The sequence below is a fragment of the Vipera ursinii genome, assembly GCF_947247035.1.
Source record: "Vipera ursinii genome assembly, chromosome: 3".
Lineage (NCBI taxonomy): Eukaryota > Metazoa > Chordata > Lepidosauria > Squamata > Viperidae > Vipera > Vipera ursinii.
This window is the reverse complement of record NC_139516.1, coordinates 170,040,184-170,067,801: the sequence shown is the minus strand read 5'-3', so window position 1 is coordinate 170,067,801 and position 27,618 is coordinate 170,040,184. Positions and strand designations below refer to the sequence as shown.

At 37.5% G+C, this 27,618-nt stretch overlaps 2 protein-coding genes across 3 annotated transcripts in view; one reads left to right on the top strand and one right to left on the bottom strand.

Annotated features, from left to right (window-relative positions):
- Nucleotides 1-1,893: 1,893 nt before the first annotated feature.
- Nucleotides 1,894-10,388, bottom strand: RNF125 (ring finger protein 125). Its single transcript, XM_083358610.1, has 6 exons — nucleotides 10,171-10,388; nucleotides 5,905-6,058; nucleotides 5,566-5,660; nucleotides 5,233-5,323; nucleotides 2,766-2,873; nucleotides 1,894-2,100 (listed from the first exon to the last, which is right to left on the bottom strand). The coding sequence occupies exons 1-6, from the start codon at nucleotides 10,362-10,364 to the stop codon at nucleotides 2,008-2,010; spliced, it is 735 nt and encodes a 244-aa protein (XP_083214736.1). The 5' UTR covers nucleotides 10,365-10,388; the 3' UTR covers nucleotides 1,894-2,007.
- Nucleotides 10,389-17,433: 7,045 nt separating this feature from the next.
- TRAPPC8 (trafficking protein particle complex subunit 8) overlaps nucleotides 17,434-27,618 on the top strand; it is a 63,817-nt gene continuing 53,632 nt past the window's right edge. For both annotated transcript variants that reach the window (XM_083359674.1, XM_083359673.1), the window contains exons 1-2: nucleotides 17,434-17,816; nucleotides 21,047-21,241. In XM_083359674.1, the coding sequence (XP_083215800.1) occupies nucleotides 17,660-17,816; nucleotides 21,047-21,241 (352 nt within the window). In that variant the 5' untranslated portion in view covers nucleotides 17,434-17,659. The remainder of the gene's footprint in view (nucleotides 17,817-21,046; nucleotides 21,242-27,618) is intronic.

The following is a 27,618-nucleotide window of genomic DNA, read 5'->3' as shown; positions in this document are numbered from 1 at the left end:
TACCTTATATGAAGGTTCTCTCATATGGCAAGTGGTGGAAATGCCCATATTTGACCATGGAGTCCAACAACTCAAAAGCTTGCTCTAGAATAGGGCCTTCTTAAAATTTGTGTCAGACCCAATGATAGGTATTTTTCAGGTTGAAAAATAGTTTTATTCACGGCCAACCATTCTATTATTTTTAGCCGATATTTCCATGTAGATTGGAATACTAATATCTAAGTCTGTTTAAAAATTTCCTTGCCTGAGAGTAGATGTTGTGTGTTATGAAATAACTGGAAAGTTGGCTGACACAGGAGTTGACCTGGGCCTTACTTATCTGTTCTGCTAAGCATATTTTGGGAAGTCTCTCAGAGTCCATTGAATGGATCCTCTGCTAGTATGTGAAAAGTAATTATCAAGTGGCTATGTAAGAAATGGATATGTTTCCACTCAAAGTGCAGTGTCTCATCAGTTCCCAGTACATATCTTTAAAAAATGGACCTGAAATTGTTGGGGTAGCTTTTATTAAGGCCCCACAATTCTGCACATTGGTCATTGGGACTATTTTTGCCCTTAATACTTTCAGTATAAAAGTACATGGATAATGTAGCTAAATAATTTGTATAATCTTTTAGTATTTATCCCAACTTTTCCCAAAGTTTTTTAAAAAACAATTTAATTGTGACCCAATGCTGGTAAAATCACTAAGTAGGTAAAAGAATTCCCCTGTTCCAGAGACTCCCAATGTATCTTCCAGCTATATTTTCACACTTTTTCTGCTAACTACCCATCACTTTTACAGTAATTTGGTTTTATTGCTGCTTAAAGAATTAAGAGCACAGTAGGTATTTAGCTTTTGTAGATGGATTTCTAAGATGGATTCAGGAATGTGCCATTACAACCATGTCATCAGCACATAAAAGAATATTAATAAATTTATCATGGATCTTTGGTATATGAGTATTGTATAGCATACAGATAAATCATTGACACAGAAATTTAAAAGCATTGGGGCTAGGATACAACCCTGTCTGACACCATTATGGGTGGGTATACTCTTAGTTAAAGAAGATTTACACCTGTGCAATCTTTCAAATGGGTATTTCGGTAGAGCCTTAACCAAAAATAAGTCTGGGTTCCATATTTAAGTTGACCAAATTTCATCCACAGAATATTTGTATTTATGGAATCAAAAGGTGCATTAAGATGTATAAATATGTTAAACAGTTTCTTGCAATTTGTTAATTGTTAAAGAGTATATAAAGTAAAACAACTATTGTGGAGTGCTCTGGTCCGAATTCAGCCTGTTCCTCTACTAAGATTTTTTCCCCCCGAATGAAGGCAAATATATCTGTCCCAGGATAATGTTGCAAGATCCAATCTGAGTCAGTCACTGGGAACAGAAGTTTAGTCTTCCAAGCTTTCAGATTCATGCTGTAAATATATTTTGTTCTTATAACTTCCTCTGAGTATTTTTATACTGTGGTGGGTATAAAAATCTGGATACTAACTGATCTTCATTAAGATCTATCTTACTCCATGATTGGCTTGTGTACAGGATGAATGACCAGACCCAAACAGATTTCTTTAAAGTGTTTAAACGTAGGTTTTCCAAATCTGAAATTAATGAATAATGACAGAACTGAAGATATATGCATTGGGAAGGGTTCTGGTATGCATTCAATCTCAGTAATTCACAACCAATTCTTTGATGCTAATGTTTATATTCTGTTTAAGGAAAATAATGGTGTTTGGAAACTTAAATGTAATTAGCAATTATAGAAATGAATTATAGACTTAAGGAAATTTATACGTAAAAATTGTCATTCTTGAAATATCTCATTTTGAATCTGAAATGTAATTTTAAATAGAATGGTCGGAACAGTTGTTTCATACCTGAAATAGAATGTTTCACCTATGAAATATTTACAATTCAAAATTTTTTGTATGTTATTAGTTAATAACGTAAACAACCAGTGCTTTAATTCATAATGTAATCCATTTGTCTTCTCTTCAAATTGATGATCATGTAGTACCTGGATTATTTACATGTACATGCTCTAAAACTGATCTATCCAGAACTCTTTCAATGAGAACTTCTTCTACAATACTTATGTCCTGAAATAAGAAGAAAAAGAAACCAGACATTCAAGTAAAATACTGCAACAAACAAAATCTTGCTTAGCTGTGAAAGCACCCAAATTGTAGACATTTATTATTGCCAATAACTTTATTAGCAATAATAAGGTTACACCCAGCTTAGATATTTTAGGATGGTAACCCCTTGATATGTCACTCACACATATGACAATCTATAAATTAAAGTTCCAAATAAAAGGAAACTATAATTGGATGAATTTCCCAATAAGTTCACAAAAAAACCAGCAGAATGATGTCTTTTTACAACAAATTCCTAGTATGCTTCTTAGAAAGGTTTGTAAATAGAAAGTTCATGATTCAGAGAGCAAACAGGATCCTATCTTCCTCTGAGAACTTTGCATAAGAATGGATTCTGGTAATTTGAAAAATAAAACACATATAGGTAACTTGTTCAGTAAATTCTAGATTGCTGTTAAACATCTGAACAAACTGCTCTGGCACAGCACTTTCAATATAAATTAGACTGTTCTCCACTGAACTCTTTGGTCTTTGCAACCTATCCACCAAATAATGCTTTTGGAATCTACAAATGTCCTTATACACTCTGAGAGCTACAGAGAGATAAAGAAAAAATCAGATAAAGATTCAGCAGGCTTTAGGGGAAAATGATATAATTTACTCACAATGTAATCTTCATAATAGAATGTATGTCTCAGCTGAAGATGCCTTATAAAATTTCTGATGTAGTAACTTGGACCACCACCAGGTAATAAACGACAAATTGGACAGTACTGTAGACAGTTCAAAGTGGGGAGAAATAAATAATAATTTTTGTCATTATGTACAACATGATTACTGAAAAAGAAAAAACTGTTAATTGTATCTAAATTACTATTGGTTGAATAGAAGCTTTTAGACATTATCCCCTTTCTATCAGCAGTAAATTCAGTTTATTTCTTCCATAGCCTATATTACAAATGCTATACCAGAATGTGAATATCCTGTCTGCAAAAGCACTTGGTCCTGTTATCTATTTAGATCATGGGGAGAATACATTAAACCCATGGACATATTCCTTAGTAAACAGGCTCCTTCTAACAAACTTTTTTTAACTTAGAACATAAATGGGAACCTGGCACGGTAAGGTAAACATGTAGCATCATTTTTATTTCCAAAAATGCTTCTCGATCCTACATGGTTGGGGAAAACACCCTCACCCGTTTATAGTGTTTTCTGACTGGTTATAACCACCATATACTGAGAGAGGTCTGTTTGGTGTAGGGATTAGCACATCACTGGAAGAATGAGTTCTAGTCCTGCCTTAGGCACAAAGCCAGCTGGGTGACCCTGAGCTAGTTACCGTATATACCCTCTCTCAGCCCAAGGAAAGAAGAAGCTATGGCAAATTGCTTCTAAAAAACTGCCAAAATATTTGCAGGAACATGTTCAGGTGTTTGCCCAGTCAAAAAGATGACAAAGGCACAAAGCAAACAAAAACAAAATTCCCCACCACAACAGCGATTTTGCAAATATATGTCTCCTGCCATTTCAGGAAAATTACTATGATATAATCTCTAAATTTCAAACATATCCAGAGAATAAATATAGTTTTCTCCTACAGTAAGCAAAATACCAAAGCAAAACAACCTAAAATTTACAGGTATTTCTCCACTTATGTTTCAAAATTATTGCATGGGTAAAAAAATGGACTTTTGATCCATGCCCAAAATTAGAGTTGTTGAAGTGGTCACATGATCAAAATTTGGTTGCTTGGTAGCGTGCTCATACTTACAACCACAAGGATAGTTCAATTCCCCTCCCACCTCCTTATTTTCCAGTGATTTTCTAGAGTCAGTTTTGCAAAGACAACACAGCATTCCGAAGGCTCAAGGAGCCACATGTAAGCAAACGTTCATCAGAAAAATTGGGTCCAAAAAGGAGATGGGGTACTGAAGCTGCTTGCCGTCCTGCAAAACAAGGTGTAGGGTGTCTAAAGAGCAGAGATGGGGAAGAGGAGGCAATCCCTTACCTTACTGAGGCTCGAGGCTAGGAGGGACCAAAACTAGAATGTCTTGCATTGGGATGTGTACTAATTTAACAACCCACAGTTCTTGGTTAACGACAATAGGAAATGCTTGGATTGCCATCATAAATTGGTGTGGTCACATCATATCTCTTTACAACTGCACTAACTTAGACCACAATCCTGGCCCCAAATGTGATCATAAATCAACATGCATGGTTGGTGATGTGTGAACCCAGCCATGAATTTGTTTTTATAGAAAGTATGGTTCCAAACTATAAGGATACTTCACATCACTCTATTTTATCTAACTGAATGTACAGTTACACTCATACTAATTCATGGACAGATACAAGATGTAGAAATGCAGCAGAATAGCCAGCTGTTAAAGATTACAACAACCAGCACTGTACTGTGCTATATTTTTTACTTTATTTATTAAAAATCCAGCACTGGATTTTTGGAAGACAACTCAGAATAGGCCTCTGCCCAATTACAGACATAAAGGAAACCTCTTCCATGGATGAATGTTTTGTAGCCATGGGTAGCTTTAATTACTGAATTATTTTTCTTCTGACATATGCTGGCAGTTCTCTCAAGTAAGTTTAAGACCTCAATGAAGCTTTAAAATATATTTTAATCTAAGAAAATAATTTACAATTTGAAATTGAGAATTAACATTATTGCATTTGATCACAGTGAATGATTATTTAACAGTTGTTTGATTACTGTAAATGCCCTCTTTCTAAATCTATGTTTATTTCAATTTCTCTGATCAAAGAAGCACACTAATGCATTGTGTTACAATGAAGAAAATAACATACTACAGGAAGAGTCATAATAGATTTTCAAACATGCAAGATTGCCAAGATAAAACAAACAGGAGAACCATCTTATGCTGATGAAAAATTTAAAAGAATTCCAGAGTATTTCTATGATGCCATGGATGAGAAGTTTTAATTCTGGAGCCTTTGAAATCCACGTTTCACAAGACCTTCCTTAGTCAGCAAGCTGCAGAGATACTTTTTCATCAGATGTATTGTTTTTAAGAAATATCAGTTATTAACATATCATAATGTACATATGTACATTTATCTAATTTATCATAAAAGTGATTATAAAGTTACCAGTGGTCTTCTTTCAGTTCTGTGAAAAGTGAGAAAATGGTCCAAGAGATCATTTTCATCCAATTCATGCTGACAGAAAGGACAAGGATACCTGAAAACAATGAAGAGACATGTATAAATACCCACATTTTCAATGTTAACTACTAAATACATTCTTCAATTGGTAGCTATTTTGGACAGTGAATCAATCTGCTCCTGAGAAATAAGACTACAACATTGTCTCTCCATAGCAAGTTTTAGTATTCACACCCAAGCTGCTGGGATATGAAAAGCTAAAACAGTTAATAAATCTACAGAACTGTCTATCCTTAATTTTACTAAGATGTAATTTACCTTGTTTCAGAGTATGCAACTTCTTGTAGAGGCCCATATTTTTCTATATATTGACCACAAGTCTTCAAATGAGCTCTCATTTCACTAAGGCACACCTGAAACATGCAAAGACATACCTTGTTAGGTAAAAATTTACACTTACAGGTTAATATTTTAAAAAATAATTTTGATTTTCATAAAAGTGAGGTTACAAAGCAAGGCCAGTTCAAATTTCTCTCAGATGGGTATCACACATTGCTTACAACCCAATATAAATTACTTTGAAAAAGTGTGTATAGGAATATGGTTTAGAAAGTTGTTAATCTGAAAGTAAATTATGGAGTATCAATCATTATTTACCTGTGTTTTACATTCTGTACAGTTTTGGTGTGTATTTTTCATCATTTTTAGAATATCAGTCGCTGGAATCCCTTCAGAAGAAAGATGTGCTCTGCAATATGGACATGTCCATGTATGATGTCTTAAACATGTGGTAATACAAGTGTGACAAAATCTGTCAAAGAGAAAAATAAAATGTTTCTCTACAAAACTCTTATTTTAAGGAAAGCAATCTAAAATATGGACACATCCTAAGAATTTCTGTCTGTTAATAGTTTTCTTTATTTGAGCACCCCAATCTGTTGGACTACTGATAAAGAATAGCTACAGAAGATAGTATGGTTTGATATAAGGCTGTCTCTGCATTACCTTGGTACAAATTAGCATCAAAGTACTTGCCTATTAGTGACTGAAAATAAGTGACTTGTAATACAACTTTAATATGAGAGGTTAGTGCTACAAAAAGAACATAAAGAGGCTTCAGTTTTAATTTTGCTCTCATTTGTATGCATAATTTGCAGTAATAAATTTCATGAATTAAAATGTCCTATATATTTTCTTCACAATATACTTCCTCTTGAGTTTTCTCAAATTGAATCAGTCAATCAAGCTGCATATGTAAATCAAATCCTGGAGCACGTAATGGGGAAGACCACTGTATTTCTGAAATGATTATCTGTGACTGAATGAAATTAGCTGATTCATATAAGCCTTGCATTGATATGCTATATAATTATGGATATTTCTGCCAAATGGCAGGAATATGGGTAGTACTGTGGGTAGTACTGAGAGAATGATAAAATATGTGTTTAAGCTTATTGTAACAAAAGCTAAAACAGCACTTTTTCAATCCTTTCCAAAGCTCTCTCAGCTTAAAATACAGCAGAATTGTATTAGTATTACTGTGTGTTTGTGTGTGTGTGTACAATCTAACTCCTGAAATCTGGAAAATATCATTTGAACAAAAAGAAGTCTTTGTAGTGAGGAATTTAGGCCTGGGTTATTGTCCTGTATAGTAAATTGAACAGACATCATAATAACATATCGGAATACTGTAAAAAACAAAATTGGCAAAATATAAAATTTAAACAAATAATTAGGACATAGGTTAGTGTTAATTGAATCCCAAAGCTGAGTACTCATACTGCTCTATGAACTTTAAAAATATATATGTAATAGAAGAATCAGATAAATCAAATATTACAGTCATAGGTAGGGTGAATTACAATCAATTAAAAAGCATAGAAGATGCATCAGTCTTTTTTGTGTGTCGCTAATGGGCCCTGAATATCTCCATCAAGGTAATCTTCCTTACTCTCTACATTTGATGTATAAATTAAGTTGGTAGTAACTCTAGCTATGGAAAGTCATCTGGTACTGCAGAAAATGACAAAATGTCTTAAACTGACAATTGTCAGGCCTAGGTTTAAGCATCACACTAAGCGATCAACCATGGTTCACCCACCTCTATTTTCATATTTTTTTCACCACTTTCACATTGCTTAGCCACAATGTGGATTATCAGGCTCAGTTTAATATTATGCGTATATCCAAATACTAATGTGGCATGATTTGTTAATCAATAATGCACTGAGCATTACTGTCTGGGTTTGTTGCCTATGTCATCTAAACCTAAAAACAAGATTAGTGTTTGATTAGGTGATGCCTTATCAGCCACAATTATTAACTACATTACTGACAGCAATTTAATGTGATGCCTGAACCTGGAAAACAGTGCAGGACCTTTTACAAAATAGAATGACCCTAATTTCTGCTTCTCCATTTTCTTTTTCTCTACCAGGGTACGTGTGATACTTTTTGATAACAAACTGGCCAGGAGGAGAGGAAAAAAAACTAATGCCAGCAAGCTAACCAATGCAAATGTTGTTGGAATATTAATCAAAGAAGAAATGGACTACTAAAATTGAGTTGATTAGTTTTCTTGGTTATATTCATTAGGTAAGCACCTCAACCATTGTTAACACTAAGCCATGATAAATCTGTGGTAGTTCAGCTCCCCTAATCACTTAATTCCTAAGTATGTCAATCTATAACAAAATCATTTTTGCAGAAATATGAATTTGCATAGATTTAAAATCTATTCTGTCTCCTAAATACTAGAAATATATTTATATTTTTATACAAATACTGTGTTGGTATTAGAAGTTGCTATTTTCCTTGCTTCTTGCCTGGTAATTTTTCCCCTGTATTTGTTTCTTATGCTATTGGTTTGTTTGTATCCTGCCTTTATTTCTTCTTTAATTTCCAATGTCTTGGTAGTATATATAACAAAATAAGAAAAATACATTATCAGTTAGGAGAATGCATGGATATAACTAGTAGCTTTGGGGATACACTTGAATAGGTCAAAGGGCTCAGTATATTCATCGAGGTCTCATTGCCATGTCCTGCTTGCTCTGGTAGGAGAGCACCCACCCATCATGAATGTACAACATTGTCCTCAACCAACTCCCAGCCTATTGTGAGAGCAGCCTCTGCCCTTTATGGCTCCTTTGGTGTCAGTGCTGTTTCAGAGAGGTGAGATTTTTGGCTGCCTGTTATTGGCACCAAAGAGGTGTTTCCCCCACCTCGCGTCCTCTCTGCCTGGACACCTGCATTTTATTTATTTATTTATTTATTTATTTGTTTGTTTTTATAAACCGCCCTTCTCCAGAGGGACTCGGGGCGGTGTACAGAGTAAGGTAGGTATACAGGAACTTTCACAGGAATGAAAAGACACCTCAAGAAAGCTTTCTGAATCCTGACTGGATTAAATCAGACTCGCCAAATTTGCTCTAGAAAAGCTTGCAAATTAGAAATTAGAAACTGATATGCAAAACAAAAGGTGCTTATCAGGATGACCTGTAACAAGCATTCTGTCTTGGAGTTGTTAAAAGAAATGCAATTTACATTACATTTGCAATTTATCTTATTTTTCCTGGGTAGGTTTTAATATTATAAGGACAGTTTTATAGATCTTTAAAAATACGGTATATTCATTCTATTTACATCCTGTCTTTCTTTCAAAAAGCAAAAGGTGACTTAAATTTTACCAAGGTAACAATTTTTAGATATAGGCTGGGTTGAATGGGTATGATGGGCCCAAAACTACGTACTAAATTTCCATGGCAGTTCACTTGGCAAAGATTTTTGGGTTTGCCATTGCCTCTTTTCTGCGTTGAGGGGAAGTGACTGGCCCAAGGTTACCCTGGTGGCTTCATGCCTAAAGCAGGAATAGAACTCACCATTACCAATGTTCTAGCCTGACCTGAATGAATTTTATGACAACAAGCCCATAGTGTTGTTTGAGTTCTGGCTCAATCAAATGGATTTCAAGGTTTGTCCAATGTCATAAATAATAAATTATGGTTTGCACTGATAGAAAGCTATCGGAAGGAAAACATATCTAAACTGAAACAGGGATGGCAGTCAAAACATTATTTAGCCAATCAAGCACATTAAGCTGCATTTGTTTTAATTTGTGCGAGAAGGGTTTTGTTTCATCTAAATTTCTTGGAGAGAAAAGGGTGTGAGGCTGCTAATCATTGAACATTTAACTATTTACCCAAAAGAAAAAATAAGATGTTCATCAAAAAAATCAATTATCTTTTGAGAAGGCAACTAAAATTTAGGGCTGGCTTCCAACAACAGTATTTTTATTTTATATTATTTGTGTTCTGCCAGGATCACATGACACAAATATAAAAATTATTTCCTTTTCAAAATATAAACTTTTTTTAACCAAAATCACGTATAAAATACCTATAGCAGGATATTACTTCTCTTCTGCCAGAACATCTTATTTAGCTTATCACAATATTAAAAAATCAGAGGAATGAATCAGCCTCTGTTTCAGCAATATAGTTTGATTCAAATTTAATTTTCCTTTCTTTTTCGGCATAGGAAAAAGTACATTTTGTTTTTCTAATGCCATCCTCGAGATAAATTCTCTTGGTTAAAACTAAAATCATTCATGGAGCTTAGTTCGACCAAATCTGGAGCTAAATGCAGATAGAGGAAACGGACGAACATTTTTTTTTCGTTCTTTGGTTTTAAGAAAAACCTTAAATGTTCTTACTGAATTTACCTGTACATAACACCTGGGACTTGTATTTCCAATACGTTTGCATCGCAAAGCACAGCAGACACCAACAGAAGCAAGGTTTTACACGTGAGTAGAAGGCAATCTGTACTTCCTCCCACACAAGTTTCCCAAAGAAGGAACCAAAAGTACGGTTCGGCTCCCGTTTTCCCAACCTGAATTAACTCGGGAGAAGTTGCACTTACACGTGGCCGCATTTGGTCCTCACAGGCTGCTCGAACACTTCCAAGCAGACGGCGCACTCGAAAGAGGGAATTGGCTGCTTTCCCACGTCTCCTGCTCGATCTGACGGTTGTAGGAACTGAATACTGCCTTGGGGGTCGCCAACATCCGGCGTCCTCGCCGTCTCCCGTCCGTCGCTGCTTAGCACCGATCCCATCGCCTAAACCAGCGTTTTCCAACCTTAGGAACTTGAAGATGCGTGGACTTCAACTCCCAGAATTCCCCAGCCAGCTATGCTGGCTGGGGAATTCTGGGAGTTGAAGTCCACGCATCTTCAAGTTCCTAAGGTTGGGAAACGCTGGCCTAAACGAGCTCTCACGCTTTAAGTTCAAGTTTAAGTTTATTATATTTGTATACCGCCCTTCTCCCGAAGGACTCAGGGCGGTGAACAGGGCACGTATAGCGACGGTGCTCGCGGCTGTTGTGCGGGAGGCGCGCTGCTCAAATGCTCTTTACAACCAGAATTGTAAGCAGTTTCGCAGGGTTTCGCCTTGAAGCCAAACAAAAGCGTCGAGCTCCCCGACTTGGACCTCTTCGGGGAAGAAAGCCCGGAGACGCTCGGCCGCGGCTGCAGAGTCGAAAACCTGTGCAAGCTTTCATGGGGGGGGGGGTGGCGAGGCCCGTCCCATCCGGCGCAGTGAAACCTGAAACCTTCAGATAACAAAGTGGCTTCCTTTCTTGGCTGGCGCGATGTTTTGTTTTGTTTTTCCTGGGACCCCAATGATTTGCCAATGGCCTCTGCATAGATGGCCAAAGAGGATTCTTTACTGCAGCGTTTCCCAACCTTTAGGAACTTGAAGATGCGTGGACTTCAACTCCCAGAATTCCCCAGCCAGCTATGCTGGCTGGGGAATTCTGGGAGTTGAAGTCCACGCATCTTCAAGTTCCTAAGGTTGGGAAACGCTGAACTAAAGATTAGCAATTGCTTGAGAGTGTTTAATCAAAGAAATTTGGACTCTTTTAAATATATATCTAAAGAAGGGTTTACCCTCTTTCCTTGTTCAATTACCTTTTCCCCTTGTCTCTCATCTCCAGTTGGTTTTGTTCCCTTTCTCTGTTCTTTCCTCCTTCCTTGTTCTCTTCAGCTTTTATTTTGTCTTTTTGGTTGTTTCTTGCTGTTATTCAAAAAAATAGGGAAAACATATGAGTACATATGTGTTTCCTATTCTTTGAAAAACAGCAAGAAACAACCAAAAAGACAAAATAAAGTACATTATGTGTGGGGAATTCTGGGAGTTGAAGTCCACGCATCTTCAAGTTCCTAAGGTTGGGAAACGCTGCTTTACTGGGTCGAAGGGAATTTGTTTCCCGGAGTGTCCGGATTGAACTCTGAAATACTCTTTGCTACGTGCGGGTGTCACCCATTATTGTGATCAGGACACAAACTACTCATTTCGTGACCGAGCTCATCTCTCTCTCTCTCTCTCTCTCTCTCTCTCTCTGTCTTCCTTTCTCCCAGCTGAACGAATGTAGAAAAACTAAACTAAATCTTGAGAAAAAGGACGAAATCTACAAGGGAAAAAACACTAAGCAATGGTCCTTTTCTGAAACTAAACACTTAAATTCAGATGTTGCCTTGAGGTAATGGTTTTAGTTAGCCTAATCAGTAAATCATACTAACCCAAATATTTCCTTGTTCATATTTTATTTGCAAGTTTGCAAAAATATTTTAAAAATCAGATTATAAGCAATTACTAGATTCCCAGAACACAGCAAGACACAGGCCATGTGAACTGAGATCATAGTTTATGGCTTATTTTAGTAGAGAAACCATCTCGCCCTGGCGAGACTGGCCTATGGATCTTATCAGTCAAGGAATTTTGGTTGGCGGGGTGCAGGATAAGAGACTTCCTTACAGTGGTCCCTTCCCTTTGGAATATCGTCTTCCTTGAGGTGAAATCTGGCCCACTCCTGACCTTAAATTGGCTCCTTTAGACCTGGCTCTAACACAGGGGTGTCAAACTCAATTTCATTGAGGGCCACATCAGCATTGCGGTTGCCCTCAGGGGGCCGGGTGGGTGTGTCAAGGGTGGGTGTGGCCTGATGGGTAGGCGTGGCTAGAGTGCGTATGGCCTACTGGGTGGGCATGGCCAGCTCTACATCGTTTGCATCAAGGGTGCCTATGGGGGCCTGGGCAGGAGTGGGACAGATCTGAGGGTCTCTGGCAGAAGGAGGGTCTCTGGGCCAGGGCCAAGGCAGTGGGGGCCGTTCCCTCACTGTTTCCAGTATGGCTTCGTGGGCCACATGAAACCACTTCGCGGGCCGGATCTGGCCCCCGGGCCTTGTGTTTGACATGTCTGACCTACTGGGTGGGCATGGCCAGCTCTACATCGTTCGCATCAAGGGTGCCTATGCGGGCCTGGGCAGGAGTGGGACAGATCTGAGGGTCTCTGGCAGAAGGAGGGTCTCTGGGCCAGGGCCAGAGCCAAGGCAGTGGGGGCCGTTCCCTCACTGTTTCCAGGATGACTTTGCGGGCCGCATGAAACCACTTCACGGGCCGGATCTGGCCCCCGGGCCTTGTGTTTGACATGTCTGCTCTAACAGATAGCTTGGGGCCCCAGGGGACTATCACACTGGAGGTGGTAGAGCCAACCTCATCTCTCCCCCCCCCCCATTTGGCTTCTGCCTCCCCCTTCTTGGAACTATGATTTTACTTTGTACTTTAATTGTATTGTTTTGGGAATACTTATCTCTGACAGTTGCAATGCTTTTATATTGTAAACCAATGAGATTGGCTTACAGCAAATAAATAAATATATAGTTTTATGTCTTTAAGGTTTAAGGTTTATTAAATTTATATGCCGCCCTTCTCCCTGAGGACTCAGGGCGGCCCACAACAATAAAAAGTTAAAAGATATAAATACAAAAATTAAAAGAGGATTAAACAATATAAGAAATAAGAACAATTTAAACCAATAAAAAACCAAATTTAAAAACCATGATCAGTCCAGGCCTGCTTGTTGGAATAACCAGGTCTTTAGGTCACGGCAGAAGGACCGAAGGTCAGGGGCCATCCGCAGCTCTGGGGGCAGTTCGTTCCAGAGGGTCGGTGCGCCCACAGAGAAGGCTCTCCCCCTGCCTTGCCGATGGCACCCTGAGGAGGCCGACTCTGTGGGAGCAAACCGGGTGATGGGAGGTGTGGCTTGGTGCAACTTGCAAATGAGACTATTATGCTTCATTTTGTTTCCTGGAAGTGATTTACATGCTGGTCTACAAATGAACATAAAACATTAGCAGTGTTCCTATTCAAAATCCAGGAGGACAACTATACCTTCCTCATTTTCCCATGTACTGGCTCTGCCTTTACCCTCAGAATCAGTTGGCACTTGGCTTAATGCCCAAGCTAAGTGTTCACCAAATGGTTTTCTTTTCCTCTTTTATTATTATTATGGTTGGTTGCATGGTAAGCCAGAAATTTCAGTACTGGATTTGGCATTTTTATCAACCTAGCCAGTCTTTCCTAACAACCTGGGATAGACAGATCCTGTTTAATTGCATTAGATGTCTGCTGTTACAAGTAAAGCTGCATTTTGCAATTGACAGATAGTGATCTTGTCAATGCTGATAGTGTTCAAGTGGTGCTTCAGTTGTTTTGGGATTGCACACAAAGTGCCTATTTATATTTGTACTACTTTGATTTCTTTTGTCACGGTCATTCTATTTCTTTTTGCATGTCCTTGTATTTTGTGATTTTCTCCAGTTCTTCCTCTTCTGTTCTGCAATTATTATTTTATCCTACTTTTATTATTTTTTTATAAATAACTCAAGAGTTAATAGGATCATATACTTCCCTACTTTTTTCCACAATACTTTAGATACTAATTTATTCACAAGTTTCCCTTGTGTATCATGCTGTTTGTTTTCTAGCCTACCATCCTACTTTAAATGCTCATGTATTTAATTCAGCTCCTAGTATCACAGGAAATGGGTTAACATTGTCTTCTCTCAGGATTATTATTTACTTCTCAACCTAGTGTACAGTCCTAGTATTTCATGAAAACTTCTAATCCAAGTATTAACTAAGTCCTACTTTGCTTATCCTATCCAGGAGGGCTAGGTGATCCAACCCAAATTGTTCTACTATTTTTAAAAGAGTTAAACTTCAAAGCAGTTTCATTTCTTTCTCAACAGATTTCAGTTAAATCTAGGTATGAGTATATAGGATCCATATTCAAGTATGTGTGCACAGTAATATGGCTGGCCGTTCATTATTTCATATTATGAGAAGGACAGATTGAAATTTCTTCATTCATATTATGTTTGATTGTGTGAACTGCACCATTGTGATTTGTAAACCACGGCTTATAGTTCATCATGTTGCAGGGATCCACCCAATCTTGAATTATTAGTAAAATCAGTGCTTTTTTTGTAAAAGAAAAAGGTGCCGGAACTCACACATGTCATACAGCCCACCTTGCATACCCTACAGGGTTCCATCCAAAAAAAGGTGCTGGAACTCCGTTCTGAGCGTTCTATGACAAAAAAAGCCCTGAGTAAAATTAATAAAATTGATACGCATATTGCTACATTATAATGTTATTGTTGCCATTTGGAAGCCAACAGTGAGACTTGCAAGGCCATAAATTTATCTATCAATCATATTTTAAGAACCACCCAACTCCCAAAGTGCAGGGGAACAAATGGACTCTGAGAAGCTGTCTAGCAATATAACAGGACCAGGCAGCAGAAGCAAGATGGGCAATTATATAAATTCAATAAATGTATGTATTTTGAACTATAGGAACATGTTTGAAAAACAGTAGTTTTATACGTGCTTGTATCCCATTTTTAAATAATATAATCCTTCTGGAAAATTACAGTTGTGTTTCTTTTTTGTATTTTCATGTCTCTATAAAATGGTGTAGTTGCAGCCAAAGTGCACATTTACATATCTTTGATTTATTTTTTTCCTTTTTGGGCAGCTCACATTTTGATCTTTGCTCCATTTCTTCACCTTTTTTCCCCTTGCCTATTGTTCATTTTGCCTAAGATAAGAGACTGAAATAGGTGGCCTTTCATATTCTTGAACTATGAGAATTACCGTAGCCATTGTTTCTTTGTCTTGATATACTCTGAAAGTTTTAACACCTACTTGTGACTAATTTAATCTACAGTTCTTATCTTTTGACTGAATTTAAATTGCATGCTTCAGGATCCCAAGACTTAATTATTGGACTTTTTAAAGTTTTCTTCTATTTTTATGCTATTTAATATGATAAAAAGTTCTGAAGAACTCAATTTTTGCCTTTTCTAAAAAATGAACTGTATTGTCTAATTCTGCATTTGGGTGTTTCCTTTGTTTTGGTATGTCTTACTACCTCCAATCAGTTGTTTTGTTTTTTTTTAAAAAAAGCATTGTCTGGCTAGACTCTTCCCCACACTGGGAAATTGAAGAGGCTCTTTCTTTCAGTTTTTACCCTAAAGCAGAGTAAGGCATATTCTTAAATCCCTTATATTCAATTACTTCCACTTTTCTTTCATTGAAAGAGTTTACATATTGCAATAAGTGCTGGCTTTCATGTAGTGTATGGATTAAGCCACTGAGCATTGTATACAACTTTTTACAGGGGAGTAATCTCTGCCTTGCAGATTCCTCCCCTCCTCTCTCTTTTTGGTAAATTTCTTTCCAGACATGCTACAGATTTGGCTATGAGATTTTGGATATTTTACAAATTGAAGTAAAATATCTAAGGGAATTATTATGTTAAGCTTTTACAATACAGGTAGTCCTTGACTTCAACAGTGTGTTTAATAACTGTTTGAAGTTACAACAGCACTGAAAAAAGTGACATGAACATTTTTCACACAACCATTGCAGCATCCACATGTCACATGACCAAAATTCTTTGCAACTACTCATATTTATGATGGGTGCAGTGTCATGGGATCATGTGTTCACCTTTTGTGACCTTCTAACAAGTAAAGTCAATGGGGAAGCCAGAGTTACTTAACAACCATGCTACTAAGTTAACAATTGCAGTAGTTCATTTAACAACTATGGCAAGAAAGGTTGTAAAATGGGGCAAAATTTGCTTAACTGTCTCACTTAGCAACAGAAATTTTGGGCTCAATTGTGGTCATAAGTCAAGGAATACCTGTATAATCTCTTTTCCCTTCACATTTTGTCAAGTGTTCCTTGTCAGCAAAAGCCAGCAGGGGGAACCCTACTATATTCCTCTTTTAGTCCTCATCAAGTAAACCAACTTTATAAATCTTCCTTGAATTTTTAAGGATCTCACGTTTTAATCCAGCCCAGTTTCTGTTAAACTATTTTTGTAGTCACAGGGCTCTCAAAAATTTTAACAGTTTTTTTTGTATATCCAGTAAATAACATTCTGTCCTTTAGTTTCTCCCTTCTAGAGAAATCATTCAAGACCTTAAGAAAATTATTTTGTATATTCAATAAGAAAACAATTATCCAAATCCAAATGGATTTCTTTGTTCAATTGTTGTACATATTTAGGGAATAAAACATCAATTCCATTTGTATTTCCATATCTTTCACTGCTTAAAGGTAAAAAGGTAAAGGTTCCCCCCGCACATGCGTGCTAGTCGTTTCCGACTCTGGGGGCTGGTGCTCATCTCCGTTTCAAAGCCGAAGAGCCAGGAATCCACATTCACAGAATCCACATTCCTGAACTCCTAACCTTGTTCCCTTAACGGTCAGGGGTCTTCAAACTTGGCCCTTTTATGACTTTTGGACTTCAACTCCCAGAATTCCTCAGCCAGTGTGCCTGGCTGAGGAATTCTGGGAGTTGAAGTCCACAAGTCATAAAAGGGCCAAGTTTGAAGACCCCCTGCCTTAACCTTTTCTTTTCTATGTTGTTATTCTGGGAGTTGAAGTCCGTGAGTCATAAAAGAGCCGAGATTGCCTACCCCTGGCCTAGGTAACCACCCTTCTCTCCGCATCCTACCCTAGCACAGACACTGTCAAACTGACAAACATTAAAGTTGTTGCCCCGTAACACAACTTCGCTTTTGGAAGTCTAATGAATGGAAGAACCGCCGCCAAACCCGCCAGCATTTCTCGTCCTTCAGTTCTGTCAGCCGCGGTAAAGAACGCCGCTCGCGGGAGGGACGTCAGCGGCGGTCCCCGCCCCGTTTCTGCCTCGCTAGATTATTATTTTTTCCACCTCTTCCTGTCCGCTCCCCTCACGTGATAGCCGCAAAGTCTGCCGGCCTAGTTTTCCCAGTGGTCTGACTTTTTCCAGATCCAACATGGCGGCTCTGGGCGGTCGTTGAGGGGCCGGTAAGGTGGCAGTTGAGGCCACGGCTCTTAACCCCGGACGGGGTGGTGGTGGCGGTGGTGGGGAAAGGACCGTGTATATTGGCGCGAATTCGGCTCCGGCACGGAGGGGAACGACGAGAGAAGAGTGGGCCAAGGCGGGTAGGCCGTCCGACAAGTCGTCCGCTGGAGCTTGGTGTGTGGGGCCATTTCTGTCAACCGGAGGGATGGCCCAGCGGGTGCAGTCGGTTCAGGAGTTCCTCCAGGACTCGTTTGTGCCTTTAGTAGCGGCGTTGTGTAGCGAGGAGGCAGAGAGAATCACCCGCAAGAACAACCTGGGCTTCTGTGAGCTGGTAAAGCCCTTTTGCCGTCTCACTTCGGAAGGTCGGTATCGCTCGGCGGGAGAGGAACTGGGTTGTTTACATGGACAGGGAATTGTTAGCACTTTCCCCGCCTGGGCGTGTGGGAGGCTCCCTGGCCTTTGAAGGCCTCTCCTTTGAGCGGGGAGCCTTGCTGCTGTTTACCTTTCTCTAAAGTTTGACAGCCCCGTAAGGCAGCTGCTGCCCATCTTAGCTTTCTGCCAGTGGCTACCTTCTGGTAAAGCCGAATGGTTCTGTAAATGATGAACTCGGAGATATACACTGGATTCTGCTAATATATGGATAATATCTAGGAATGAGACTTAAAATGCCTTGCCAAAAATATTTTCTTAATAATAAATATGTATGTGCCAGGTATTTAAATGTTCAAGCTAGACTAATCCCTGTATTTTAATTTTTGGTTTTGGACCAGGAAGATCTTGTGATGGTAATTTATTCTCTTCACCTCAAGTGTAGGCATCTACAGCAAACTTTAGATGGGGCTGTCCTTGAAGACAACTCCAAAAGTGTTATGGGTAGAACTACAGTAGTTCAAATCCTAACAAGGATTTGGTATTATTATTGTACACCTTCTTGGTAGTAGTAGTAGGTTTGTGGGTATAATTCAAGTTGATGATTTTCACCTAAATGTCCCTATGTGTGTCTTGGCATATGTGTGGTTGCCAGAGTGTCTTTTCTGCTCAGATCCAGCCTGAACACATCTTCAGTGATGGCCAAGAGTCCCTACCCCATGTGAGAGGAAAGAAGTTGGTTCCTTAAATATACCTTCTCAATAGCAGCCCCATGTAATGAAACACATTGCTCCCTTATTTTTATGTAGGAAATACTGAAACAAAAGCAAATACAATATGTGCCTGGAAATAGTGGGGCGGTGGATCTACATCCAAGGCAAGTTTCTATTTGGTGGCAATTTAGAAAATGGACTTAACATTAATATAAATGGGTGGACAACATAGTCAAAAAGGTAATATACATTTTCTGAGTTGCAAGTTCCCCCGATTTGTATTATACTACATTGGGCTTATTTGTTCAGGTATTGGTATATCTTGCATAAAACAATTAACCCTTCTGTATTAACTAGTGTGCAGTTTGTATATCCAAAGTTGTGACATATAAGTCTCAAAATAGTACAGGTAATTCTTGATTTACAACCATTCATTTAGTGACTGTACAAAGTTACAATGGCACTGAAAAGGTGGCATGATATTTTTTCATACTTACGACTATTGCAGCATCCCAATAGTCCTGTGATCAAAATTCAGATGCTTAGCAACTGGGATGTACTTACGATGATTTTTAATGGTTCCTAGAATTATGTAATCACCTTTTCCGACCTTCTGACATACTAACTTAATGGGGAAGCCAGATGCACTTAACAGCCATGTTACTAACTTAACAACTGCAGTGATTCATTTAACAATTGTGGCAAAAATGGTCATAAAATGGAGCAAATCTCAGTTAACAACTGTCTTGCTTAGCAATAGAAATTTTGGGCTAAATTGTAGTCATGTTGAAGACTACCTATAAAATAATATGTACCTTGTTCACAGAAGTCAGAATATTATACAAGCAAACTTGATTTTTTTCAGGAAAAGTTGTGGTTACATTTTCTGGTTTTCATTGTGAAGAACACTTCATTATTTTTCATTGTATTTCTGTTGTGTTTACTGCTGGCTTTCTCTATAGTTTGATTATAATGAACAGAACAGAATAGGATAGAATAGAATAGAATATTGTCACTTTGAATGCACACTAATCGGCATACATTAAAATGAAATTTTGTGGCATACAGCTCTCAAAGGGGTCGCCACCTTCAATATACACTACATAAATATGACAAAAATAAATAAATACAGAATTATGCATATACCCATGTAATATGACACAGAGAAACAACACAATCTAGTTCGGATTATGTATACATGTGCATGGTGAGAAAAATGAATCTTGCAAGTTTACCAGATGGCATAGGGAACAAATCTATTACAGAATTGGGTAGTTCTGCTAGAAATACTTCGAAACCTCCTCCCAGAGGGGAGCAACAGAAACAGACCATGAAGTGTGTGTGTAGGGTCTCTAACAATGCTTTTAGCTCTAAGCACATAGCGCTTATCAGCAGCATCCAGAGTACCAGGAAGCGAGCTTCCTATGATCTTCTTGGCTGTCCTTACCAATCTGTGGACTTTCTATCTGAGGCACTGCTGCCACCAAACGAGACAGTGATGCAGTTTTTTAAAAAATACTCTCAACTGCGCCTTTGTAAAAAGTGGCCAGGACAGAAGTAGAGAGACGTGCTCTCCTCATCTGAGGCACGAAATGCAGACGCTGGTTTGCACGCTTCACTAAGGATGAGATGTGGAGAGATGAATTCAGATCATTAGTTTCTGCACCCTCAAATGCTTAATGCCGTTGACCACCTCTACAGCTACATTCTTGATACTGAGTGGAGTATGACTATGCCGGCTCTTTCTAAAATCTACAATGATGTCCTTTGTTTTATCACCATTTAGAACCAGGTTACTTTTATTCTACCAGTTCCACCAGAACCTTCACCTCTTGCCTTTAAGCATCTTCATTGTCATCCCGGATAAGACCCACCACTGCCATGTTGTTTGCATAATTCACAATATGATTTAGCAGATGTGGCACAGCAGTGGTGGGTCATCAAGGTGAACAGTAGCAGACTCAGGACACAGTCCTGTGGGGAACCTGTACTCAAGGAGATGGAGTTGGAAACTTTCTTTCCAACTCGGACAAATAAGGAAATCAAGTATCCAATTACATAAAGGAGTATTAAAACCTAATAAACCCAGTTTGTTCACCAGATGCTGAGGAATGATTGTGTTGCATGCCGAACTAAAATTAACAAACAGCATTCACACATGATTATTCTTCCCCTCCAGGTGCGCCAAGCTAAGATGAAACACTACAGGAAAGTACATTAATGAAATAATTTATATTTGAGTCAAATTTGTACTACTGAAAACATGTCATTATTTTACTTTGAACATTTTTATTTATTTTTATTTGACCCTGAATGTACTCTTTAAAAGTTTAAGTTTAAAACTTCTACTTACGCATTTCTAATCTGTAATAAAAATAAAAAGAGTTAAATCTCAGGAAGTCCTCTATTCGTATTTTGAACATTTGGAGCTATATCCAATTAAAATTAAGGATTAAATACATAGTATCAGAACAGGTTAGTTTTTAAATGTATTTATTTTCTTATTTCAGTGCATATGAGAGACCCTAACAATCAACTTCACATAATCAAAAATTTGAAAATAGCTGTCAACAACATTCTTACTCAGCCACCTCAGCCTGGAACTATTCGAAAACTTCTGAATGATGTGGTGACTGTTAGCCAGCCTGCTGAAGGATTATTAGCTAACGTGATTACTGCAGGAGATTATGATCTCAACATTAGTGGTAAGTAACAAAAAGATCTTGTATATATTTAAAATGAATATGTTAGACATGTGCATGTACACACAAGCACTATATATACACAAATGCACATACATTTTCTTTGTGGGAAAAGTACAGTTCCTTCAACTAAAGTCTGACTATTGTAAATATAGTTTGTATGCTTCATATTTACAGAGTTTGAAAATGTTTTAGTTTTGTTTCTTAATAAAACACATTTTTTCAGTTATCAAAAACAGAGGTCCCCAACCTTTTGGGCATCAGAGACTGGTTCCGTGGAAAAAGGTTTTTTTCACAGACCGGAGAATGTGTGGTTTTGTGTGCTACTTGCATCTCACAGATGGGGCTTTGCTTGTTTGTGCGGCCCGGTTTCTGGCATGCTGCAGCCCGGTACTGGTCCATGGACCAGGGGTTGGGGATCCCTGATCAAAAACAAGGAAAGATTTGATCACATATACTTGGAATGATGTTTTCCTAATATATCATTTAGTATTAAAATAGTTTATGCTTGTTATTATTGCTATCAACTGTAATCCCTGTTACCTCTTTTATCCATTCAGTATTTTTGTGCAGAATCATAGAATTGGAAGCAATCTCTGAGGTGTAATTTAGACCAAATCCTACTTTGTACAGAAAAGTTCTCATAGGTAGCACCAGGGCTTTTTTTGTCATAGAACGCTCAGAACGGAGTTCCGGCACCTTTTTTGGATGGAACCTTGTAGGGTAGGCAAGGCAGGGTTGTATGACGTGTGAATTCCGGCACCTTTTTCTTTTACAAAAAAAGCACTGGGTAGCACTGATCATTGGCAATATTTTCCTGCTGTTTCTGTTCCTTTATTCATCTTCCTTTAGTAAGAAGATGTGGAGGAGTAGCACGCAGACCCAAGTATTGCCTGAATAGAATATATGCTAGTAATATGGTAGAAGAGGTCTATTAGCCCCGAATTCTGACTGTACTATGGAATAATTTTATTTCTCTGTTTTTAAGTCTCCTTCAAATTCATATTGGCTGATCTTGAGAAGTCAAGCTGGATCAGATCTGATTAGTATTGGAAGTTAACCAAAAATTCCAGTATCGTAGCTGTACGAAGAAAACTATGACAAATTACTTTCAAAAAACCGTATCCAGAAAAGTTACATTGATATGTTTGAGAAGTCCTCAGGAATTAAGCTCAGTATGCAAAATCTTTTTTTTTAATCTTGATAGTTTTGCTTAGTAAGATTCACTATCATATAGTTCAGATCACTGAGAAAGGGAAGGAAGTGACATTGGAAAAAAACTTTTAACAGGAATGGAGAAGAGGTGAACTTCAGAAAAATACATTTCTGTCTTAAAATATCCTAAAAGGGCTTTTATTATTTTTCAATTGAGGTTTTCTTTTTCTCTTAAAACTTCTTTACATTTTTTTGGCATTCATTCTAAAAACATTAAATGAATGTTTTCAGTACATAAATTCCAATAATTTATTGTCATAGTGAAAGGTATATAAAATTATATTACATTTCAGTGTGGGTTGATCACAATTAATGCGGATTTGAATAATGTAATATTTAACAGTGCAGATTATAAAGTGATACCAGATCCATTTAATGTGATTCAATTAATGCAAGGCTAGTGTATATGCAGGTAAGGATAGTACTTATGCAATTGCATTTCAGTTTTTATATGCTTTTAATCTTTGTGTGTGCAAAATGTAGAAAAGAAAGGAATACAGTACAACTTGTACTTGTACTTGTACTGCCTTGGTGGAGCAGTGGGCTAATGCCTCCTTAAGTAACACCAGCTGCCTGCAATTAGTGCAGGTTCGAGTCCCATAAGGCTCAAGGTTGACTCAGCCTTCCATCCTTCCGAGGTAGGTAAAATGAGGACCCAGATTGTTGGGGGCAATTAAGCTGACTTTGTAATAATGCCGCTTGGGGGGGGGAAAGCCCTAATAAGCAGGCATATACATAGAATGAAGGCTATTGCTAAGCAGATTGATTTGTGCTTTAAATTGTAAGCCGCCCTGAGTCTTCGGAGAAGGGCGGGATATAAATGGGATTAAAATAAATAAATAAATAAATAAAACTTTTGAAAAGAAGAACTTACATTAGAACAAAAATTTGCTGTAATTGAATGACATGAATATGGATATAGCAACACTAAACTATTATGTAATCAAGTTGGAATACCCCGATTTCTGATATAATTTTTTGCTTTTATTTTGGTTTCTATAACTGCTATTTGTTAGACTTCAATTCAAAGTTTTTTCTTTTATATTTTAGAGTAATACATACACATGCACACACACATAATTGTATTTTTAAAAAATTCATTTGCCTTTTTCTCTCAAGCTAGAGCCAATTATATTTTCTATAGAAATATGACTGAATAGTGTGAACTTAAACATTTTATTGGATTCATGAAGTACACTAATTAAGAACTACCTGTACATATTTGTTAGCCTGTACAGATTTTTTTATTTTGCATCCACACTATTGTGAAAGTTAACATATAATTTAGTAGTATTTGTCAAATCGTTTTGCACAAAGTAATTACATTTTTGGGTTCCAATTCAGTACTGATATTTGAGCTTTTGTTTGTTGGATGATGTAATTCCTAAACATCTTAATTCAGCAAAAATAGTCATGCATAACTAAAGCTATAGTTTTGTAATATTGTTGAACTCATTGGTATATAAATTGAATTATACTCCAGGCTTTATGTATTTGAACAATGCTTTATGTTTCCACTCCTCTTAACTGGTTGTACTTGAAATAGGTGAAGAATGCACTATAAAAAAACTACTATTATATTATTTACATGTATGATAGAATCTTGATTATATGTACCTTCAGAGTACAAGAGAACAGTTCTCTTCCTCGAAGTGTTTTCAGTCTAGCATTCAGTGTAATAAAGCAAACATTTATTTCAATTACTTATGCTTACAAATCTATTTTTCATAGATTGGTGTCATTGTAAAACTAATGAAGGATTTAAAATGATTCACAGAGATATAAATAGTATATTGAGGAATTTGAAGAAACTGAGATGAGGCATCATGTAAGAGTGGAAGGAATAAAGATTATGTACAGGATATATATTGAGCAACATTATTGTGAACTTTGAAGGGAATGTGCACGAAGCCAATGTAGGGATTTAAAGATAAGAATGTCATCACGTGATCAGAGCACTAAGCAAGATGGATTATTTTGACTGAATAAACCTCAGGAGACTAAGATGAGAAAAAAGATTGCAGTAGGCTTGTATTCCTGTCAAAGGGAGAGGAGTATTTTTGCACTTTATAAAGGCAGAAGCGTCCCATCCCGGAAAGGAAAGGAAGTTAAAGATAAACTCACATTAGTGCATATTTAAAAGTGAGATGGTAATATTGTTAATAAATAAGGAAAGTATGTTTGGAAAGGAACAATGAGGTATAAAGTATTTATTGAGTGAGTAAACACTGTCAAGCAGAAATACTGGAGAAGTTTAAGACGAAAACTTGAAGTGAAAGAAGAACATGAATCAGATGCTGTCTCCGTAAAGATGATACCTTATAACAGAGGTCCCCAACCTATGGGTTTCGGCCCCACTGGGCTGTGGCCTCTTGGCCAGCGGACCACGGAAATGGCTGGCCAGTATGCACATGCATGTGCACACACTCCCCGCCACTCACACTAGCACCTGTGGCCCTGTTTGTGCAGGTGTGCAGGCACAAATGGGGCTGCTAGCGCTGGGCACTTGCATGCAGCCTCTTCGTGCATGTGGAAACGGGTCTGCCAGCCCAGGCGGGTGTGCACAGCCCATTTGCTCATGCGTGAATGGGGCCGCTAGTGCCAGGTCGGTATGCGTGACCCGTTTGCACATGCGCAAACGGGGCTGTTAGTGGCATGCCAGCGTTTACATGTGCATGTGCACCAATTTGGAACCTGCTCACCTTCCCTTCAGGCTGTGAGCCTGGAAAGGTTGGATACTTCTGCCTTATAAAACCAGGCAGCACCTCAGACTTGAAGGCAAAAATATGTTTGGTGTACAATATAGATTGGGGAAAGACTCATTTAGTTTGGACTATTTAGTTTAAATGCTGGAAACTACTCTGAAATACCCTTATAATACTTTAATGTCCTAGTACTGAAAGGCATGGATTTGAGGCCATCCAAGAGCAGTGTGTTGAAAGGAAGGGATTGAAGGCCAGAATTGAATCCTTCAGAATTCTTAGTAGACAAAGTTTTTAAAAATTGAAAAAGAGAAAAAAAGAAGAGCTTACATGAATACTCATTACACATACACGTGTAGATTTATATATTTATTTGTTTATATTTAAATAGGTTTGGTTGAGAAGAAGAAAAAGCAGATATTAAGAATGTATGTGATATAAGTCTACCATATTTTTATATAGTCTTCTGATAGAGACTCCTGGTTAAGAAGGTTTGTTCAAATGTAGATAGATGCTTTAGAATTTAGATCATTGTCTAACTGATAGCAAATTGGTATCTCTCAATCCTTTTAATATTAACCTTCTTTGCAATTATAACAATGTAACATCAATTTCTTGTGCCTGTTTTTAGTTTCCATATTATTAGTGTGTAGTTAGAATGAATATAAATATCATGAAAACCAAAGAATCTTACTGAGTAAAACTGATCTCTTATGATTCACTGTGCATAATGTTGCTTTTCTTTGTTTGAAAATAGCTACCAGCTGGTAAAAAAAAATTGAGGAGAGGATTTTGGTTTGATTTTATAAGTTTTAAAACTCTTTAGAGTTAATTATTAAATGGAATGCAGCTAAGATAAAGACATAGTTTTTCATTCTGTTTGCGATAATGAATCTTGGCTTGTAAAGAGATCAATAACCAGGATTTGTCCTACAAATAATTCCTAACTCAGGACTAGGTATTATTTATTTTATTTAGCATATGGCATATCATACATGGACTGACAATATATATTTACATTTCACCTAGATTAGTAAAATACAATAAAGTATAAATGATAAAAAAGACCTATGTTCAAGTACCAAAGTCTAGGCAATATAACTTTGCAGGGCATTGTTTGTTAAAAAAAATATCAGATACCGGACTGGTATATCCCTTCAGCTTGCAGCCGGCCCCAAATAGATAGATAACCTTTATTGTTATTTTTTACTGTGGGCACACTGGCACACATTAAAAATGAAACACTGTTGCCTGCTCTCAAAAGCATACACATATATGTACACATACAATGTGATCTACAGTTTGACCTGGGACCTCCCCCCCAGTCAAACTGAGGGAAGAGTATGCCTCATCTATGTAGAGACCCTGGCAGATGCCATATGAAGTACAAATCCTGTTCAGGATTGTCCATTGCTGATGTGGTAGTTCAAAACCTGGCATCTTTTTTGTGGGGTCATTTATATATCTACCCACGTCTGGTTGTTCAGAGACTCATTTGGCTTTCCATTGGAATCGAGGTTAAAAGTTGTTGGGCAGATGTGCAAGTTCCCAGTGGGGGCTTCCTGGATTTGAATCTTCCAGCTTGGTTATCAGGGCTAGGTAACTTGGTGCCAGAATCTGATGTTTCTGGATTAATTCCTACAGCCTCTTGTGATTAGCCATGCTGTTTGGGTTTGATGGGTCAAAAGCATCTAGAAGCACCTCTGCATTAAACAAATAATTTCTGATTATGTAACCCATTCCCATTAATGGAAGGAGGAAAATTGCAGATTCCAGTGGATAGCTTGGTTTAGAGTAAATCAACAGTGTACTAAATTCTTGATTTTTTGCATACGAATGTAGCAGTTTTTCCTGGACTGTTAATTTGCTCATTTCAATTAATTTTTTGAACAATATCCCTTTTGACATTAATATGCTTAAATTGGAATAAATCAATAGTATCTTGTTAACATAAACTAAAATGTTAAATTTATTTTAGCCATATCCTACCTGTCAGCAATATTTTTGGTGAAGGAGAATATAAATAAGATTTACTATAATGTGCCTCTCTAGTTACCAGAGGACCCACCCAGATTTCTAGAGAGTACAAATTTATGTATGGGATATGAATGTGTGTCATTTCTGAATTAACTTTCTTTGCTGTGTTTAAATGTTATTGATTAATGTATATAAGGAGTGTTAAAGTGGTTGTTATCAAAGTAAGAAACTTAAGTTAGGAAGGGCTACTTCCACAGAAAGCAGAATTCTTACCCTTGTTTTGTAATGGGAAGGAATGAAGTTCATTTTTTCCTGTTGGGTATATCTTCTGGTGACTAAAATAGCATGTGATAGTAAGTCCAACTAACTTCCTTAACTTTTGGAAAGATATCAATTGCCCATAAAACATTGTTCTTGAACTTATGTACATTTGCCTTATCATAATTTTGAAAATTAGCTATATTTCATATATTTTTGTTCCAACAG